General features: G+C 39.0%; 1 protein-coding gene across 10 annotated transcripts in view; it reads right to left on the bottom strand.

The window, feature by feature from the left end:
* Positions 1 to 20462, bottom strand: part of SVIL (supervillin) — a 99598-nt gene that overhangs the window by 12827 nt on the left and 66309 nt on the right. For 7 of the 10 annotated variants that reach the window (XM_033061866.1, XM_033061857.1, XM_033061849.1 and 4 more), the window contains 9 exons: positions 16269 to 16398; positions 12176 to 12253; positions 11530 to 11598; positions 6139 to 6289; positions 3381 to 3464; positions 3213 to 3299; positions 2027 to 2204; positions 1596 to 1768; positions 208 to 363 (listed from right to left, as the gene is read on the bottom strand). In XM_033061866.1, the coding sequence (XP_032917757.1) occupies positions 208 to 363; positions 1596 to 1768; positions 2027 to 2204; positions 3213 to 3299; positions 3381 to 3464; positions 6139 to 6289; positions 11530 to 11598; positions 12176 to 12253; positions 16269 to 16398 (1106 nt within the window). The remainder of the gene's footprint in view (positions 1 to 207; positions 364 to 1595; positions 1769 to 2026; positions 2205 to 3212; positions 3300 to 3380; positions 3465 to 6138; positions 6290 to 11529; positions 11599 to 12175; positions 12254 to 16268; positions 16399 to 20462) is intronic. The other 3 variants (XM_033061892.1, XM_033061884.1, XM_033061875.1) reach the window with 1 other exon arrangement.

Raw genomic sequence — 20462 nt, forward strand, 5'->3', positions numbered from 1 at the left:
CTTTTCTCCTTGAGAAACACACACCAGTGGACCAATGCCAACCTATTTGTAAGGTTTAACTTTTTAACAATAACTTATTTTTGCAGGTTTTGGATATAAATCTTGACCTGAAGATCTAGAACAAGCTAAGCATCTAAATTTGGTAGCAACTCCCATATGTTACATTTAGCCTACTATTTATGGAAAGTAAAAGCAGTTCCAACATACCTTTAATTTGCAGGAGCATTAGCTTCTTGTATGGCACTGCACTGTTGTTAGAGTTTTGCTCTGTTAGGTTGACACTTCGCAGGCTAATGTTGCTGAAGTTCTCTTTGCTTGCCAGGCCAGCAAGTGCTACTTCTGAGAAATTTGAATTTGTGGACACTTGTACATAAAAAGAAATTAGAGGAAAGACAGGCAGACAGACGTAAAATTAACAATATTATAATAAAAATCTGGTTGTTGCATTAAGAAAATAATTTCTCCCCATTATTTCCAGTTTTTCTTCTCCACAGCAACAGCAAAGGCAGGTTGAACTCAGATTAACCACTAGCCCAAAAGATTTGTGGGTTTAGGATTATGTAAATTTCTAGATATCATCCAAGAGTACACTGCCAATGTCAGAATTATGCTATTTGGCAGAAATACCAACTTTGCTAGGAGCCATCCTACCCAATGTTTTGTGAAGTGCTGTGCAGATCTTCAATGCCTTGTAAGTAATTAATAATAGAAGACAGCACAGAGACAAGGCTAATTAACTGTAATTCCCTTAAAATTTGGCTGGGACAGTGTGATGCAACACCCTTACTCATGTTTTACTGTAAACTTACAGCCCAGATTCTTGGCTACTTTTGTTTATTGCTCAACCAAAAACAAGACACTTTATGAATTTTTAACTCAACAAAATCCTTCTCATGAGATTGCAACAAATTGTTGCAGATATAGTTAGTGTTTTCATCAATACAATCAATTGTTAAGGATGATCTTTCTTTACTCAGGTGTAATAAGGAAAACTTGTACCCCAAAACATAAGAGTGGCTTGATAAATCTTTGAATAAATTTTACAATGATGTCTTCGCTGTCTGGTTGTCAGGAGAAAGCAACTCTACAAGTAAAACACCTTGTATAAGCCCTGCCACAAAGCACTGATCCTTTATGGAAATTAATCGTAAGGAGTCAAGAAGGCTAATTCCATTTTCTGAGAGAAAATAAGGACCCAAAATTGAGGCCAGTGTACCTGCACAAAAGTTCATCTATTCTGGCTAGCTCTCACCCTCGCATGACAAAGTTGGATCTGCTTTCCTTGATCTCCTGTCCTCACCCTGCACACCCTGAAGGCATCCTGGCTCTCTCTCCCTCTCTGCACAAGGTGACTGTGCTAAAAACAAACAATTAAATCTCTGTACAGGAGGTGGCTCTGGGTGGCTTTTCCTGAGGAAGTCACACATGCCCTTCTCTCCAGGCCTCCTAGACAGTCTACATTTCACCTTATACCTCAACCAATTTATTGCCATTCAGAGAATGAGTTTCATTCCTTCAGTTCAGTTTTTTGCACTGGGATTTTTTTCACTAAAAAGGCAAGATGGTGTCTTGTACAAATCATCCTGCTAGCTTACTTTTTTCTACTTTCATTCGCTTTGACTCCATGAAGGCAACATTCAGTCTTTGTTCAGTGTACTCATGAAGAATATCTTGTCTTGCTGCAAGCATTTTCAGGGGGTTTCTTGAGGACTGGACTCTGCGCGTTGGTCTGACTGCACGTTTGTGCTCTGCTACAGAAGATGTCAACCTGAAAAACAAGTAGTGTTTATAAACATCAGTTAATTTTTCTAGTCAGAATCATGTAATGACAAGAAATCAGGATCAGTTCCTCAATTCTGGCAGGAGCACGATTTCAGAAGAAATGGACTATGAAGAAGTCTAGAATGATTTCAGAAGAAATGGATGTGCCCAGTGCTTAGATACCTACAAGATGACATAGAGCTGAACATTTTGAACACTGCCCTTGTGTCTGCATTCAAAACAATGGGGAAAAAGCAATTCTTACTTTGGTGCATAAGGATCAAAGATGGCATCAAAGTCCTCATCAAGGTCCAAAGGCACTGAGGAGGAAGGGAAATCCACATGGCGATAAAATTTGGAAAATGTTTCATCATCATCCAGCTTCATCACTTCTTTCACAGATCTTCCTGTAACTGTCAGCACTGTCTCTTGCATCCCAGCAACTGCAGGAAAAAAACACCTCACCCAGTAAATAATCATACTAGTTTCTAACTCTGGTAGTTGTCTGAGTAATTTTGTTTTCTGGTGTGGTGGTATTTTGGTTTTTGTTGATAGTTTTTTTAAATTGATGGTAGAAAAGTGTGTTGATAAAGAATACTAAAACAGTGTAACTGCTACTCAAATGCAATAATCATTACACAAAATGGTAGGGAAATATGTCTAAATGAAAACTTAGACACTATAAAGGAGTTGCTATAGTATGATGATGTAAGCATTTTAGGGTCTGGTATATTCCATCTTGCCCCCAACTATGTAATTCCTGCCTTTGAAAATATTAGAATCACAAGGGGAAAAGTCACTACTTCAGACTAGTAAGTGTGGTACAGTCATTATCCTACACTAGTGCCTCCTGTACAGAACTGTGAATAAATTTGTTTATGGTGTCTGTTACACTACAAATCCCATGAAGATTTTTGTCTTAAAAATGGAGGACAGACATATGAGATGGAAACACCAGACAGCTGTAGAGGGCTTCATATAAATAGCCATCAGGCTGTACAAGGAAGCTGATGAGCTGCTACAGAGAGTCAATTTTCAAAAGAGCAGGAAATTGAATTGTGCTTGGGAGCACCTTAGTATCATTTTTTGATTTAATAGACTAAACTATATTTAAAGATGTTTCACTGTATATGGCAATATGGTTCAGACTGGCTGTGTGCTCTTACGAAGTTTTGCCCTACAGAAGAATATGCACATTGTTTTTAGAGAATTAAGAAAGTTATTCAGGCCTCTGTGATTTATTCTACTGTATATTTGTAATACAATTGCAACAGGCTTGTCTTCTTAAAATTTAGCAAAGACTGAATCACAAAAATAAAATTATCAGTAACTGTAGTCTGAGCAAAGAAATATTCCATTTCTGCTAACAGATATTTTAACTAAGGGGCACTTGAATGGATTTACTAAAGTCAGAGAGCAGATACAATGCCACCCTTCGTAACTCTACCAACCTTTGTTATTCAGCCTTCCCAAGAATGACTCCAACTTGTCAAGCTTCATATCTGATTCCAGCTGCATATCAGGCCTGGCTTCAATTTCTAAGGAAACCAGAAAGTAAAACCTGTTAATTGACTGAAGTAAATAAGGCTGAAGGTATTTCAGCCGTTTTTGTTCCTTACCTTCCAAGGGTTTTGTAACTGGAGTGGTGGACTTCTGCCGGAAAGGGGATGCCACTGGTGTCAGTGCACTTGGAGAAGCCAGGCCTGCACAGGGACACAGAACATGGGAAATGCAGCCATGAGCCAGCCTGTGCTTCCAGCAGTGACAACAGAGAAGATATCTGGGGAAAGCAGATGAGCCTGGCTACTTCCTACAGGGCAGCACACTTCCCCAGCCTCCCCAGCTGTTGTACTAGAGATGGCAGAGGGCCCTGCCTGCTCTGTTAACCAACAGCAGCCTCAGAAACCACCCCATTCACAAGAACAAAGCTTCATTTCCAAGTGTCTCTTAGCAAGCTAACACAAGATATAGGCTTTCTCTGGAATATAGTAATTTTGCTCCTTTTCAAATTAGCAGCAGTTCATTCACTCTACATTTTGGACTCCAGCTGTACCACAAGCTACATTTTAAAAACACAGAAGTGTTCTGAACAAAATTACATGTTTAGTAGGCAAGTCACCATGATCTTGCTTGGCACCTTCACCAACACCACCCTCTTATTCCCTTTTTTTAAATTTAAGCACATCTCTACTAATACACATAACAGGATGCATCTGACTTGTGAATGCTGTCCCTGGATTTCACAGTAATTCTTGGGCCCCACTGGGTTTTTTGGAACACATGGAAATTGAAGAAGAAATGGAAGATAGAGTCTCTACCATATCAAGCACTACTCTCTCCTTTTGTTGTACTCTCCTCCATACTTATCAGTAACTATCATAAAGCAATTTATTCTGGGCCCAGTGGATAAAATAATTATGGATTTTTTAGTTTCAGTTTTCATGTGAATCTACACTGCCTTAGTAAGAGAACTGCACTCCAGAGGAGTTGTGGGTTTTATTAGGTAGAAAAGCATACTGAGGCAAAGAATTGCACCTATTAACTTTTGTTGCCTAGACTTTCAGTAAATGGGGAAACAGACACACTTTTCTCTATCATCTATTTTCCACTTGCCCATAGTTTACTAATTACTGAGCCATGTAAGTTTAAGCCTTTAGTCATTTTGATTAGATTAAACCAATCTTGTATTGGGAAAACATATACCAAACATGTTTTCACTATCTTTACTGCAAGTCCTAGCCATATAATTGTCATAATCATTAAACACCAAATTAAATTTGGAATATAGACCCACAACAGAATATAATTAGGTAGATTTCCCACCATTTTTTCCCCTGTTAACTAAGAGACTCAGAATTCCAGCAGGTTTTAAGTCAATGGGAAAAGCCTTTTTCAAGATACCTTCAAGAGGACACAGCTCTTAAGCAGCTCTATCAGCACGTAATCCACAAAACCACACTGAGAACTGCTTAGGAAAGGATCACCTTCCAATTAGGACTGATTAATTTCCAGCCATAAGAAGCAATTAAAATACAGCATCTGTGCACATGCATATAACAAAGCATTGCTTTCTCATAATCTCTTAAATTAAAAATTCATAATGATAATTTATTTCAGGATATAAACCAGTACACATCTAACTAAAATCCCACTTGGGCTACTTTTATTGATTGTACTGTTGTTGCTTCTTCAAAAGAATGATCATAGCACCTAAAGAGATTCTTTCAAGATATATATATATTTTTTTCTCATTAAGAAGAGCAAATGCTACCACCTTCTTTTCCTTTCCAAAGACCAATCTATTTGCAAAAAAAACAAAAAAAAATCTCAAAGAGCAGGTCTGTGGACAACTAAACAGTTTTTCTTGGTGACCCTCCACAAAAGAACTCTTTAAATAGTGACCAGCTGTCATTTCTAGCAGCAAAACCATGTAAAATGTAAGCAGGAGCTAAAATATGTTACTAACAGAGGTAATTCCTAATACTGTTTATTTATAATTTGTCTGCCAAAAGATTGTGGCTTGGATTGCAAGCAGTTACTCCAGTTGCAGTATTGCCCTTGCCCTACAATGACTTTTTTTTAATGATTATAATTTAATTCAGGTTCATTGTTGTGTTTAATAAGCAAGTCCTTGTAACAACCCAAACCCTAGTATTCATTAAACACAAGAGATCAGTTTAGGTGCCAAAGCTACCATCTCCCCAGGCATGCTGCATGAGCAGCTGCATTCCTACCATGTACAGCCTTCAGAGACTCCTGTCCACTTCAGAAGAATGATGAGATCTGGAAACAGGGACTGAATTCAAGAGATCCCAAAAAAATCAACATTGCTCCCTTGTAATTTCTACTCTGTGGTTTTCTGCAGAACCAGGGAATATTCAGCCAAACATAACACTTCAAGCTGTTGTCCAAGACAGCATCCATGAAAACAATACTTGTTTGCTAAATATTCCCAGTGATCTGGAGTGGGGGAAATGCCAGCAACAGAAACAACTCGATTTCACAACTATTCTCTGGACAGTGCAGCTGGGATTTCAAAGGAAGAATGAGTAAGAAAGAATAATCCAACCATGCCCTGTGGGTTGTATTAGAAGGAAAACCAAAACATATATCCCTGTTTAAGTGATAGATTTCCACCAGCCAGTCAGAGCCCAGTAATAAATGGATGGCAGTGCAACAGTGCAGAACAAAATGGATCAATACCACGCCCACAAGAAACAAAAGTGAACAGCTTCATGACACAATATTCAGTTGAAGATAAACAGTCTTCCTCTTGCTAAATACAGATGCTGTTTCTGCATAGCTTTTAGTTTGACTTTATTTTGACTAGACAGATAAGAGGTGTCTTATTTATATTGGGATCATTTCATCACTGACCTTTTTTTACCATTCGGCCAGCTACAGTGAACTGTGTGGAGTCATTGGCTGCTCCTTTACCCTTGGACTTCCAGGCTTCTTCTCGAGCTGTAATCAGGTGTTTCCTCTCCTCAATGGTCATTTGACTCTCCTGGTTATCTGACATTCTTTGCTTTTGAGGGGAAAAAAAGAAGGAGATGTTTAAAAAAAACTGCTAAAGACATAGCTAAAGACTGGCTGAACATTTCAGCTGCCAGGTGCAGAGGGAAGGGAGCAGGGAAGAAGCTGCTGAAGTGAAGTCACACACATAGCTTAGCGACCCTGTGATGCTCCACTGTCTGCTGCCTCATTACACTGTGAGTATCAGGTTTGGTTTGTGCTCTTGAGGTTACCAACCAGGGCAGATGGCACTCCTCTACACACAGCAAACTATTCACTCTGTGTATGAAATCTTTTTCCAGGCCTTGTTCTTTTGGACCAGGACTTGCTACACAAATGAGATTACTACTGACTATGAGCAGATGTTTTCAGGTGTGCAAATCTGCAGGTGGCACAGGGAAAAACAGAGAAGTGGTATAACTTCAGTGGGTGATTCCTAATCAAGTCTCTTACAGTAACTCACTTCTCCAGGCAGTAACTCACTTCTCCAGGACTTAGTTCTTAAGTCAGCTTGCTCTACTAAATATTTTTCCATGGACTATGATTGTCTCTACCACTCCATCTTTTTTTTCCTAGGTCACCCTTTAGCTTCCCTTTCTTGCTTTAGAGGTTGGCAGCCAGCAGCTGGAGTGATTAGAAGCAGAAGGTGCAATATCTCAGTGCTCTTCTCACACAGAAGGATTGATGATGCTACATTTAGCAGGAAAGAAATTGAACTTACATACTCTGCTGTAGCTAGGTCAGGCCAAAGGACTATTACTTTAATATACTTATCTTTAAAAACTATCAACATTTCAGGGATTACACAGCATAGAAATCAAACACAGAAGTATTTTTAGTGCATGAGACTGTCAGCTCTAGAACTACTTCCAAGTTGATGCTATTAATCATTTTTTCTTCACAACTAGCTGCTAGAATTGAAAAAAACCAAAATCTTAAGCTTTAATACTGCTCTAGCTCAGAGAACAATAGAAGGGAAATGTGAAAGTATGCACAAACTTGTGAACATAAGCATTCTTCTCCTTTCAAAATACAAAGAAGATATTATTATTTTTTATTTTCTTAAAAATCAATCGAACTAAATAAGGCATTTTATATAAAAACTATTGTGACTGCAGGGGACATTCTAATATAGAGAATTTGCAGCTTTCAGCATTTACCAGGATCAGTAGACATCAGCCAGAATAATGAAGACAAGCCAAGAAATTATCTGTACAAGGACTGGGACCATAAGAGCCCTCCACTATTCCCCTCTAGTTCCATATATTTCTGCAGCCTTCCTCTCAATTTATCAGGAAAGACAGCCAGACTGCCAGACAATATGACTGCAAGCCATGATAATCAAGATTAAAAACTCTGATTTTTCCCTAGAACTCCAAAATTTTCAGTAGAAATAACAACATACAGGTCTATTCAGTATCATTTCCTCATCTGTCAAAGTCTCTGAATGCTTTGAAGAAAAACACTGAAGAAATGAAAGAAAAACTCTTTCATTTCTTCCAGTCTCTACCCATTCCAGTGTCAGCACAGCCAGCTCTGGGATGAAAAATTGGTAGAAAAACCCACAACAATATATTAAAGGAGACCTGGGCAGGAAATTAATAAATACCTAGTGAAGCCACAGGTAAAATTTAATACACAAAACAAATACTTTTAACTTAGTAAGGATGCTGACTCCCATTACAATATGAGGGAAGTGAGGGAGAGACAAAAAGAAGTAAAATCATATGGATTTGGGTTTGGGTTTTTAAACTTACAGGAGTCTTAATTTTGGATTTTGTCTCCAGCAAATACCTGATGCTTCAGAGTCTACAGAGCTACTGAAAACTCTGAAGATGCAGACCTAGAAATTACCACACACATGAATTACCAGACAGATTGTCAGTAATTCTGGAGCTGTGTCAAAGGATTAAAGAAAACAGCTGTTGGGCAGGAGAAACAAACTTTACTTTTTTTAATGGAAGATTTCAAGCTGTTCCATTGGGCAAAACCTCTTCCAAGTTCCTACCCTCCCCCTGATCCACCCCCAAAGAAAAAAAAATCAGAATGGGTGCATATGTTACAGAATTTGGAGTAATTCCATACTAGATCTCTTCCTAATCCATGAACACTGCTACCTTAATCTATTAATGAACAAATGAACTAAAAAATTATAAACTAAATAGACACCAAGCAATTCCCGATCAGCTTCATTTCCCTTAACAGTCCTGCTGAAAAACAGAAGTATATGCTGTGATTAAATAAATAATAATTTTCTATAGCTAGAAAGCTAATATGAGCCAATGCAACTGTCAAAAGAAATTTCAGAAAAAATCCATCTGCTAGTTGGGAACCGTTTAGAAAGCTTTCAGAATTGCCACATGGAGCATTTGTGGAGGAATTAACTGGTCAAAGCACATTCTAGCTGGGAGAAAATATGTTAAGAAAGCTAAAACTCAAGAAGCTTTTAAGTCCAAATTTTATTTCTAAGTTTAAAAAATCCAAATTATTATATGAAAGAAGAACCTCAAATTTGCAGCTGTAAAAAGGTCAAACCAAAATTTCTACATCAAGAATAAATAAAAATTACATATAAAAATTTAGGAATAAAACAGCTCCAATGCATTTTATTTTTTAATTTAAAAAGTGGTTGTTTCAATGAAATATTCTAATTTATTGTGTACAATAGATGGATGTGTTCATGGATACCTTAGAAAAAATAGTTGGAAAAGGAGATGCCCCAAATCACAAGAATGAATTTTTAAAAAAAGCTTTGAAATGGGAAAATAAATAGGATAAAAGCTCAGATGTGGACAATATTTGGAAATAAAACTAAAGCATGTAGGAACAGGTCACACAAGCTGTGGGCTGTTCCAGACACCCATGGAAAGACTGCTGCAAAGACAATCAATGAAGAATCAAATCACTGGCACATAATTAATGACATTCCACATGGCATTATGGAAAACAGGTTTAATCAAAATGGTAAGTTTGATGAGCTCAAGCATGATTAAATATATTAACACAGTTACCTCTGATTTCTTTAATATATTTGGGTTAATCACAGATGACATTCTGAGGCAGGTTTTTTTGAGCAATATAAAAATATCAGAGCAGCTTAAAGGCTGTAAAATGGTTAACTGACTGAAAAGTTATTTCTAAACAGGAAAGAGCCATGCAGTGATCTGAGTCATCCCAAATTTGATCAAATGTTTTCATGAACATGGAAAACAAAAGATGTAGCCTCATCCTCTGAGAAGGCCCTCATGATGACCCCACCATACAGAAGAATAATGCAGATAAAGAAGAGATAATTACATAAATGGTTGGGGGGGGGGGGCGGAAAGGGATATCAGAAAAGTCTGTTAAACCCGGCTTTTAAGAGAAATGTCATTTGAAAAGCAAAATAAAACCCCAACCCAGCCAATTAGGAAGACAAAAAAGAAGAGAGACAAAAACTCCCATGGAAAGTTGCTCTGAACAGATAATCTCTACTGGAATAACTCATCAATTTCCAGGCTCCATGCTTCTACCCAGGATGCTGACAATTTTAAAAGGTTTAAGAAAAGGGCTGAAATATTTTTTAAAAAAATTCTACCTCAGATTATATCAGATAAGTATGTATTTTCACTGAAGAAAGGGTTAAGAATTACATTTAACACAGTAAGAAAAATAACATAAGAAAAATTACTTAATATTGCCAAGAATTTTCTGTAGGCTGACAGTTTAGAATTAAGACTGCATGTTTTTCTAAAAGATCCTGTTTTCAGTCTGGGAAGGATTTATAGACTCAATGCAAGAACAGTTAGAAACAGGGATTACAGTAATTTCACGAATACAAGCCACACTGAGTATAAGCCGCATCTCTGGGTGTTGGCAAACATTTTGTTCTTTGTCCATAAATAAGCTGCACCTGAGTATAAGCTGCTCTGTTGTTCGCAGGGAGGACCCGCGTGCAACAAAGTTGCCAAATAGTAACAGAACTGCGGCAGGGTGGGGTTTACTGGCTTGGCTCGGGCCATGAGGGCTCGGGGCTGCCGGCAGGGCTGGGTGGCCCAGCTCGGTGCTGCCGCTCGGTGGGGCCGCTCGGGGCCAGCTGCCGCTGCCGCTGGGCTCGCTCACCCTGGCCTGGCGCTGCCCCGTGGTGGCAGGGGGGGCACAGAGCCCGCTGGCACCTGCGGCGGCACGTGGGGACGGGAGCCCCCTGAGCCGCGGGGCCAGCAGCACAGAGTCTCCTGCCTCCCCCTGGGCCACGGGGCCGGCAGGAGAGAGCCCCTGCCTTGTCCCGAGCTGCGGGGCCAGCAGGAGGGAGCTGCCCCGCCTTCCCCACCCCCTGTGCTGCCTGCGCTGAGCGGCTCCACCCGCCGTGCAACAGAGTAACCAATTTGTAACAACCGCGTAAATGCCGGGTTTTACTGGCAGGAGCTTGACTTTGCAGTTTGCACTGACTTGGTTTGCACTCCCGGGGTTGAAAATGTCAGAAAATTATTCACATATTGGCCGCTCCTGCGTATAAGCCACATTTCTGGTATGGGAGCAAAATTTTGGTCAAAAAGGTGCGGCTTGTATTCGTGAAATTACTGTACTTTCTCCCACTGCTTGTCCAGGTTGGATGATGATATTGGTCTTTTCTAGCACTGCAACACATTTTTTGAGGGTATGGCAGGCACTCCCCTGTTCATGCTAAAGAAGGGGCCACATCTAGTGCTGGTCAGAAAGCTCCCTGCATGCAGCACAAACTGTGGGAATGAAGAACCCAATGGATTCACTGCAGTACAGGAACCACAAGTGTGAGCTGGGAGGCAAGGGACAAGGAGGTGTAATACAGCAGAATTTGATTTGCATAGATCTGTTGAGACCTTCCAGTGAGCTCTCCTTGTTTTCTTGTGGTTTTCTGCAGCTTGTTTCTTTGCCCACTTCTACCTTTGCATTTTTCATCATGGGAACTATGTACAGTTTGCTCAGGTCAAGGTTTAGTATTCCACTGCTCAAAGACAACTTTGTAATGTTGCTCTGGCTGTAGAAAGTTTGTATTTCTCATTATCTATTAATTCTTCAAATTGTCTGTGATGGAATTGCAAAGGTACAGACATGATGTTGAGGAACACTTCACATGAAGCTTCTCTAACATTAACTGGAACAGCAGCAGAACTCTATTCCTAAGCAAACACCAAGTTAACTCTACTGCCACAAGTTCCTTTAGGAATCTGAGTATAATTTCCTGTCTCACTCCTCCCTCCAAAAATTAAATAGAAAGTTTATATAGCATTTCACCTTCCATCTCCAAGGATGACGGTCATCAGAAATCAGAGAGCTTGATTCTTTCAAACTAGTACTACAGACCTTAAAGGAAGAAAGAGAGAAGCAGGAAGATTGGATAGTCAGAGAATAGAAGCAGGACATGCCAAGGCAGAATTCCTTTACACAGAGACTAGGGAAAAGCACTATGGGAAAGTCACCTCTGAACAAAAGCAGTTTTTTTACAGTCAGTAAAGTAGATGATGTTATGTCTTACATTGTACATGCACATTACTTACAGGGAGGTCAGGGTACACAGCATTTTATTCTCATAAATGCAGTGTAGTTACATACTACTCCTTTTATATACTCTTTTTAGCAACTTACAAATATTCAGTATTATAATAAATCAAATAATGTTTTCTTCCTTTACTTTCTCACCTATACAGTCTAAAACAGATACAGAATTTTTAGAAAAGTAACCATAAGAGAAATAGTAGCATAATGTATATTGAAGAAGAGTACACAGCATAGTGGCATACCATTATGCTCCTTTTAAAGCTACATTTACTGAGTTGGTTAATCAGTTAAGAGGATTATTAATTTCATATGTTAAAAAACACTGTTAAAATGTGCTTACTTGAAATTGTTGAGCATTTAAATTGTGCAAACTTTTGCTCACCTGATTAATAGGTAGAAAAGGATGAAATTTATGAAGAGCAGGTATAACAGGAGAGTAAGTAGAAGCATATACAGGTTCCTATGACAAGGACAGAAGCAGAGCAAAGGAATTAGAGAAGAACTGGACTGCCAGAAATGGAAATGGGGGAGAAATAATTCCTCTTTCCCTTATTTCTTACTGAATCTTTTGATCTTCTAGAAATGTTTTCCCTGTTGGAAAGCAGAGATCAAAAATGTTGTGATAATACAACAGCATGTTTACCAAAGCCATTCCATGCAGGAATTATCCAAGTTAGTAACAATATCAACCTGACACAGAACAAAACAGCACAGCTGGAAGATACACTTATTGTATGCTGATAATTTTTATATGTCTCTGTTTTCATGCACCATTAAATTGATGAACCATGTCAACCACAATGTGAATCATTCTGCTGCAAGTTTAATCAGACCCTGCTAAACAGCAAGTCATCTATTTTCTGGATGAAAGGAAAGAATGCTTGCTGAAACTGGGAGACTCAAAAGCCATCTGGAAGGATTTGCTAAGCCCAGAGTACTCAGTGAAGGTGAGTTCACCATTCTAAACACAGCCTACGAATAAACCCTGCCCCAGAGCTGGGCTTACCCAAAGCTGATTAGACATGGCTTTATCAGCTTTAATTCTTCTCCCTTTCTGTAGGTTAAAGCAAATGGGGAACATGGCACAGTGGATGGATAAATGCAGCTTATTAGAGTGGCTCAAAATGAAGCCTAATAATTAGTTGCAGTTTTGATGAGAATGTGATACAAGCATTTGGTGGAGGCCATATATAAAATAGATAAAACTATTACCACAGCAAAAGACTAGTATTTTACTTAAAAGTCACTTTTCAAGGGCTTACCCTCGCTAAGATTTTTACACATTTCATCTCTGAGTAATTTTGAAATGACTGTTGAGCCCTAGCCTTTAACACCAGTGCTGTGCTGCAATTTAAACATAATGTAAGAATTAAGTGTTTCAAATGTCAGTCACTGCTTTAATGCAACTGCAATGCAGCTGGTAATCACATTAATCAGGGACTCTGTTAAAAATGGTTCACTATAAAATAGAAATTTTTATTCCAGTAAACCTTCCTATTTTGATATTATGGAAAGATTTTGAAGTTAATTAATTTTTCTCCTCGTGAAGAAATCCAACAAACTGCAAGTGTTCCATCCAGCTTAAGACGATGAAAACAAAGATACTAAATCCAAAATATTTTTCCCAAAGAAAAGGGATTTTTTTTCAGTAAGACATTAATCAGTGTACAGTTGTTCCCCTGATGTTAGAGCTATTCTTTGAATTGTCCAAATATGTTTTACCATATATATAAATAACTCAAGAAGTCTCACAACTTCCAAAAAATTTTCCTCCTGTGTGCAGCAATCATCAAAACAGATGGACCTCCAAGTAAATCTCAATTCCCCCCTCATCTGTATCTGCTTGAGTTAATTCCTTAGAACTTTTTCCCCTGTTTGAGGTTGCTCTGTCAGCTTTTCCATGAATTTTATGGTGTTTTTCTTCAGTTTAGGCTACATACAAATGACTATAACACATTTGGATAAATTTCTCACCATGTAGACACCACGCAGAAGCATTTTGACTAGAAGTGATCAAACAGCACTATTTAATGTAGCTATTTTGTTAAGAGTATGAATCTTTCCACTTTTGTTATTTATATGAAATCTAAATCTACTCTAATAACTTCTAATTTCTGCAGCTATGTTTCAATAATCAAATCTCTAGAACAATTTAGGTAGCTTTTTAAGAGAGAGACACACAGACACACAAAAAACCCTAAAAAAGTGTCTGACTACATTAATAGGGGCACCATACTGCAACTAAAAACATCAGGCATTGTTTTGAAGCAGCAGGGCATGACAGAAGTTTACACACCCTTGCTGTTGATGCATGACTGGCATGGAAATTGTCTGATTAGCTCAAAATTCAATAATTAATACAATTTTTACTATAATCCAGCAATAGAAAACACTTAAGATTCTCAAGTACACCAAAGTCTCAAAGCTCTACAATCAGACTTCAATAGTCCAGTGCTTCATGGTCCTCAAGGGATAACAGCCACCACACTGATTACTTATCAAAACCAGTATATCTAGGTTTAAGGGCAGCTGACATCATGTCTTCTAAGTAGTGTGGTCACCTTAGTAAAGGTTTATATATTTCTCATGTATCACATAATGAATCAGCATCCCAAACATCAATATAGTTCATGGAATTGTGTATCTTACACACCCAAGTTTTCATCCATAGGCAGACATGAAAATCCTTTGATTTAGGCTCTAAATAGCCAAGAGCTAATATGGACTATCAGAGTGGGTGACCCAGTGTCACAGAGACTCCCCTGCTGGCACTGTCACTTCAAAGCCTGTATCCCTCAAGCACTTCATGCTCCCTTACTTGCTTTAAAAGCCTGACTGGTGCTCTGCTGAGTGAAGTTGCTGCACATGGTAACACAGCAGGGAGGATATGGGTGCTGAGGGGTGAGGAGAGAGAACAAAGGATTTGTCTCTGCCTAAATCTTGGCAGCTGTTTAAAGCTTTTTCTCAACCCCATTGTCTTTAGCTGGAGTACATTTGTTATCTGATCTCAACAGTTGTCATTTTGGAGACTAGCCTGTTAAAAATGGACCACAATTTTGCTTTCCTCTCTGGAACTATTTTTGCTTTAGGACGTCTTTCAAACTAGCAGCTGGATTTTTGAACAAGTCCACAGGGCAAAACCAAAACAAGCCCCATAAACCAAACTGCAAAAATCAGCTTTATTCTTTTCTGTCCATTTAACACGACTGATGACTCACATGTTCAAGTACAGATTCATCCTCAATAATGACAAACTGTGTCTTTACTTGTAATGCACTGATGGAACAGGAAACTTTTTGTAACTGTTTGCCTATACTAATTAGTGGAAGCAGTATTTTCACAACTAAATATTTGGATCCAAAGATTACTGTCCCCACTAGTAAATTTTGTAACACAGGTTTTATTTTCACCTGTCCTCTGTGAAGTACTCCTTCAGAAATTAAAGGCTTTTGAGACAGCTTATTTCATCTGACTGAGAGAGGAAACAAGCCTACATTGGTCCTGCACTTTCAGCCAGGAGACAGCTCATTTTGAAGCAAATCTTCCAGTTATCCTCACTTTCTGCACATTGGTTCACATTGCAGAATGCACACACTCTTGCCTGAAACCAAGCCCTGAAGAGCACTCCAAGGTCCCCATAGTAACACCACTGCTGCTAAAGGCAGTCAGGCCACAGGACCAAACTAAATTTAGTCTGAAACAAAATTTCACTGAAAGCAAGCATGGCACAGGTAGCAGGTCCTCAGCAGTAATTATTCTGATTTAGAGAGCCACTCTTGCTGGGCAACCTAATTTACTTATGTATAGACATAATCAGAATGTGCTAACAATGTGGATCACCCTTTCCTCTGCCTTGCTGCCCATCTCTCTCTCCATTCACTACCTGCTGTAAGACAGATAAAATCTTAGTCCTGCTAGTTCTGGCTATTTACAAACACCAAAGATCATGCAAGATAACCAAAAGCCAACTGGTTCATGAAAGTTCTAGTACCTGTATGACCTCCATGGCTCTAGGACTCAAAATTACTGGTCAAAAACCCAGTGTACACACGGAGATAACACAGTGTTAGGAATGTGACATTTTTACAAACTCACCCTCATACATAAGAAAACATCTGAACTAAGTATTAAGGTAATTTCAGTGTGGGGGCATGGAAGGGGGAAAGGGAAGTGGGACAGGAGAAAGGGCTTGAGTCATTATACCTGTACATGCTGCAGAAGCCTTACAGACCCACTTACTAATTCATTATCTCCTGATGTGAAGACACTGTAACCAGTATTACACATCCCAGGACAGCAAAGACATTCTCATTAAATAATCCCTCATGTTGGGAGAATTGTTTTTTAAACAAGCCTGACAAGAGGAGTAGCAGGAGCTAGCAGCTAATACTAGGCATGCCTGTCTAGTTGGATGCATCTTCAAGAAACAAAAGCATTTCAAGCAAGATGTTTTTCCCAAACGGGGACAGAGTTACCTTCTTCAACAGCTGCTCAACTTCTTGCATCTGTGCACTACGATCAGCGACAGGCACTTTTGCATACTCCTGCTTTTTGCTGAGCCTGCTCTTCCAATCTTCTTCACCACTCTTCTTCAGCAGTGCCAACCTACAAGGAAAAGCATGCCAACAGGTAGCTTTAAACACTGTACTTTCCATTATCCTCAAAAGATCACCTTATTGTTTCACTAATGCTGCATTCAAGATAATCTGAAATTAGGTTTTCTAGCATTAACTAAGTTATTTACATTTCATACGCATATACAAAGCTCACAAACAAACACCAAGCTTTATACTGTACACATTGAGTGGCAATCATCTGTCAAAACACAGACATCTAGACCTGAGACAGACACTCCAGATAATTTGTGTCATCTGTGGAAATTGCCAATACAGCCAAGGGAGACCAAGGTACAACACAGATCGTCCTAAAGTAAATATATGAAAAGGTCAGATTTAATGACTGCTTTTCCCCCCTCCATTCTGTCACTAAGGCACAGCCAGTGAGTAGCTTGGCTATGGATGCTTCTCCTGTAGATGTCCAAAGTTAAGCATATGTATCCTACCTTTGGTCTTCATTGTACTAATTTAAAAGTACTTTTATAATTATTTTCTTTAAAGCCCAAGAAGAAAGAGGTCTGTTCAGCAGGCACACACCAATTAGGTCTCATCAGGAACATCAAAGGACAACTCTGCAGTTACTGCTTTCATTACAACTCCAGGGGCTGAGGTTACTTATCAGACTCCCTGGGATCACTTTGTCTCTCCTTGCTCAGCCCAAGCATTGCTGTGACACGAATCAGCAGTACCAACACACTAATAACCTGGTGCTAACTACCCTGCAGCTGTGAAATCTATCAGCAAGATTCGACTTGTTTAAAGGAGTTCTTACATTAAAAATGTGGATTATCAGTAACTGGGATCTTTTCAAAGTGCTGTTTCCTAATCTTGAGCAAAATTCTGAATATAGTACAAATGACTGGCTGCGGTGGGGACAACATGTAGATTAGTGTTGCTAGAATTATATTTGTCCATACAAACTCTGAGGTGACTTCTTCTGGGGGTAGGGGAAGTCAGTCAGGAATACAAGGTCTGTACAAGCATGATGATCCTCAGTTTACCTTCCTCAGAAATTAACATTTATATGAGTTTTTTACCCTTCAGAAGTTATTCTTAGTAATCCATAAAATGTGTATCTGCAGCACTTGTGCAAACAGTTGCATTGATCTAATAAATATTTTTTTTAGTTGAATTAAGTCTTACAACATACCTTTCTCATATCTACAGCATTTCAGTAAGAATTATACAAAACCCTTAACCCTATTAATATTTGAATAGGTTCAGTAGTTAAACCTATTCTGACCACAAGATATGGAAATTCTTTTTCAGAGATGAGATTACTGTTACAGCAAATCTTGTCTGTAAACTCTGAGGAGAAAGAAAGGGTAGAACCAAAGAGGTCTAGACAGAAGTTTCAGGCAGCTGCTTCCTGCAAAAATCCAGGGGGTGCATCCATGCTACTGACCTATTTGGGGATGATCAATTGGGCCTAAGGCAGTCACTTGAGAAAAACGAGGAATGCAGAAAACAGTAAATCTACAGAATACAATGGCAGTAAGAATGTTAGTATTCAAGAAAGCAGTTATTTTCTCTCTTCCTGCCCAGGCAGGCAGTGCTGGCAGGCTTCACATTGCCTGGTTGCTTCATACCTCACAGCATGGGATGAGTAGGGGTGAGAAGGACTCACAATAAGGAGCTGAGGTCATGGTCATTGTTTGCAGAAAGGACACAAGATTTCACTGCCCAGAACTAATCTTCTGGAGTGCATCCGTGCATGTGTGAAACTGTGGAGGAGACCAAGATGGGACTGAATTGCCACCATGCAATGAATTATCTTCAGTAGCTATGTTCTCTCAAGTCAGTTTTGCTTAGAAATGATCTGTGATAATTGAAGCTGGAAGGCATATTGGTCAGCTTTGGTCTAAGCTGGGTTTGTTTTTAAAAATGTTTACAGCTACTCAGCATAGCAGGCAAGAGAAGTGGGTTTTAATTTTTTTTTTGCTTTGTTTTGTTCTTGTTTGTTTGGTTTTTTAAGCTAACATTACTGTGGGGAATTTGCTCTAGATCTTTGACCCAAACAGCCTGCTTGATCAGGGAGAGAAAAATCTATAATTCTAAGAATACCTCTGTGTCTTTAGAGATTTTTTTTCTTCTCTGCCATAAGGATGGTTTCATACCTGCCCTCCATTCTTCACTGGGATGTGTAATGAAACAACTGACTGCTACTAGCAAGAACACACATTTGCCTGTTTTGAGCAATGGAATCACCACTGTAAAGAAACATGTATGCTCTGTATGCCAATAAAAGCTTCACTGCTGTGTAAAACCCAAAGCCATGAATTTCTTTCAAACAATGGAAGTGGCAATAAAGTCAGACTGCCCTGACTCAGCTACAACTGAATGGAGGACACCCTCTTGTATGAATAAAGATCAAGAACTACTGAATTGGTTCCTAAAAGCAAGCCTACCAGTTCAGCAGTACAGAGCAGTTGATTCTTTGGAAAGTCTTAGAAAATAAGGCAAATACCAGGTCTAACCCTTAGATTTGTCTAAGGCCTACTGCTTACTAGTTTAATTGCATACCTCTAGTTTTGCACTTTTATAAATAATGAATAATCATTCATTAGTCACTTTTCACAATATAGTCACACTGCTTTTGCCTCCAAAAGTTCCTTTTTCAATATGAAGAAAGTAAGTTCTACTCTTTTCTTGAATGAAATAAGCTTTTTGTGTGTCTGCCCACCTTTGGTAGCTTGCTCTGCATCCTCCTTTCACCTGCTACTGAGATAGACTATGTGACATCAAGATAGAATGATCCTCATCCCAGAGGTGTCAGGGTGGCCTCAAAGCAAAAGTTTTCAGAGCTGAAGGCAAAATGCTGGATAGTGAATACTGAAGTGAAACAGAAATGAGATCTGAACAATGGTTTTGCCTAAACAAAGAGAGTTGCATGAAGGGCCTTGGCAAAAATCCTGGCCAAAAAATGTCCAAAGACACATGTTTCATTTTAGTATCTTGGTTGCTGGTTGTCTCCTTCAGCTAGAATAAACTGGACATAGGCTTGGTTTTCACATGTTGTCCCTTGGCTGCACTTGACCAGTTCTTTTTGGATAAATCATATATCCTGGAAGGCAATATGAGATATGTAACTATAGAAAAGAAGTGACTGTTAAAAGAGTGCATAAATTCAATATAGTGGGGACAAGACTGCATAAGAAAGTATTGCTCAGGCATCCATAAATCAAAAAAGGTTGAAAACTAAGTTTAGGCTAGATTCTCCTCAGAAGGTGAAAATGATGGTGAGAAGTTCACCAGAAATTAATCAGAGTAGCTTTTTAGGTGATGATCATGGCATGCAGCTGACTTCTGCAGTGGAGCTGACAGGATGGACTTTGGTCTCCACAAATGCATAAAGACAGGAGAAGAGAGTACAGGTTTCTTTCCTCCTTAAAAAAATTGTGATTTTCATCCTTCTATATAATACAGGTAATTCTGAAAATGCCAGCCATACTCTCACTTTACAAGGGTACTATTAGTTCAGTGAAGCAAGTCTTTGTGGAAAATCACTTTCATCCTGACCAACATTCATGCATCCTGCCCAAATACTATTGCATGTGTGGAAAAGTTGTTCTTCCATAAGGTGAAAGAATGTCTGACACAGCCAGAAAAATCCACTGGATGGGAAGATGAAGTTAGTGAATGTAAAAGGAAAAAAAATCAAAGTGCAATAGTTGATCTTTAGCAGAAATGTTCTTTGATGTTTATGAATACTTGGCACCAACTACAGCCAAGAAAAAGAAACTTACTGGTTGTAGTCTTTTAATTCTGGGACAAGAAGTAGACTACTGTGGTATTTTGGAAGGCTAAAACATTTTGATAGCAGCTCAGTCATTTACAGATGTTTGTTGAATCAGGGTATACAAACTGCTGACAAGACAGCAGGAGGTATTTCCTTTTGTCATCTCTGGGGCTGAGCAGACAGTCTCAGAGTCCTAACAAGTGGTTCCTGATTGTGTGACTGACAGGCTTCAATTCCTCAAGAGATCAACTCAGCTGAGGCAATAAAATTAGGACTGAAAGCTGCTAAAACTTGGATCTTCCCTCCGACCTCTT

This window comes from Catharus ustulatus, chromosome 1 (genome assembly GCF_009819885.2).
Source record: "Catharus ustulatus isolate bCatUst1 chromosome 1, bCatUst1.pri.v2, whole genome shotgun sequence".
Taxonomy (NCBI): domain Eukaryota; kingdom Metazoa; phylum Chordata; class Aves; order Passeriformes; family Turdidae; genus Catharus; species Catharus ustulatus.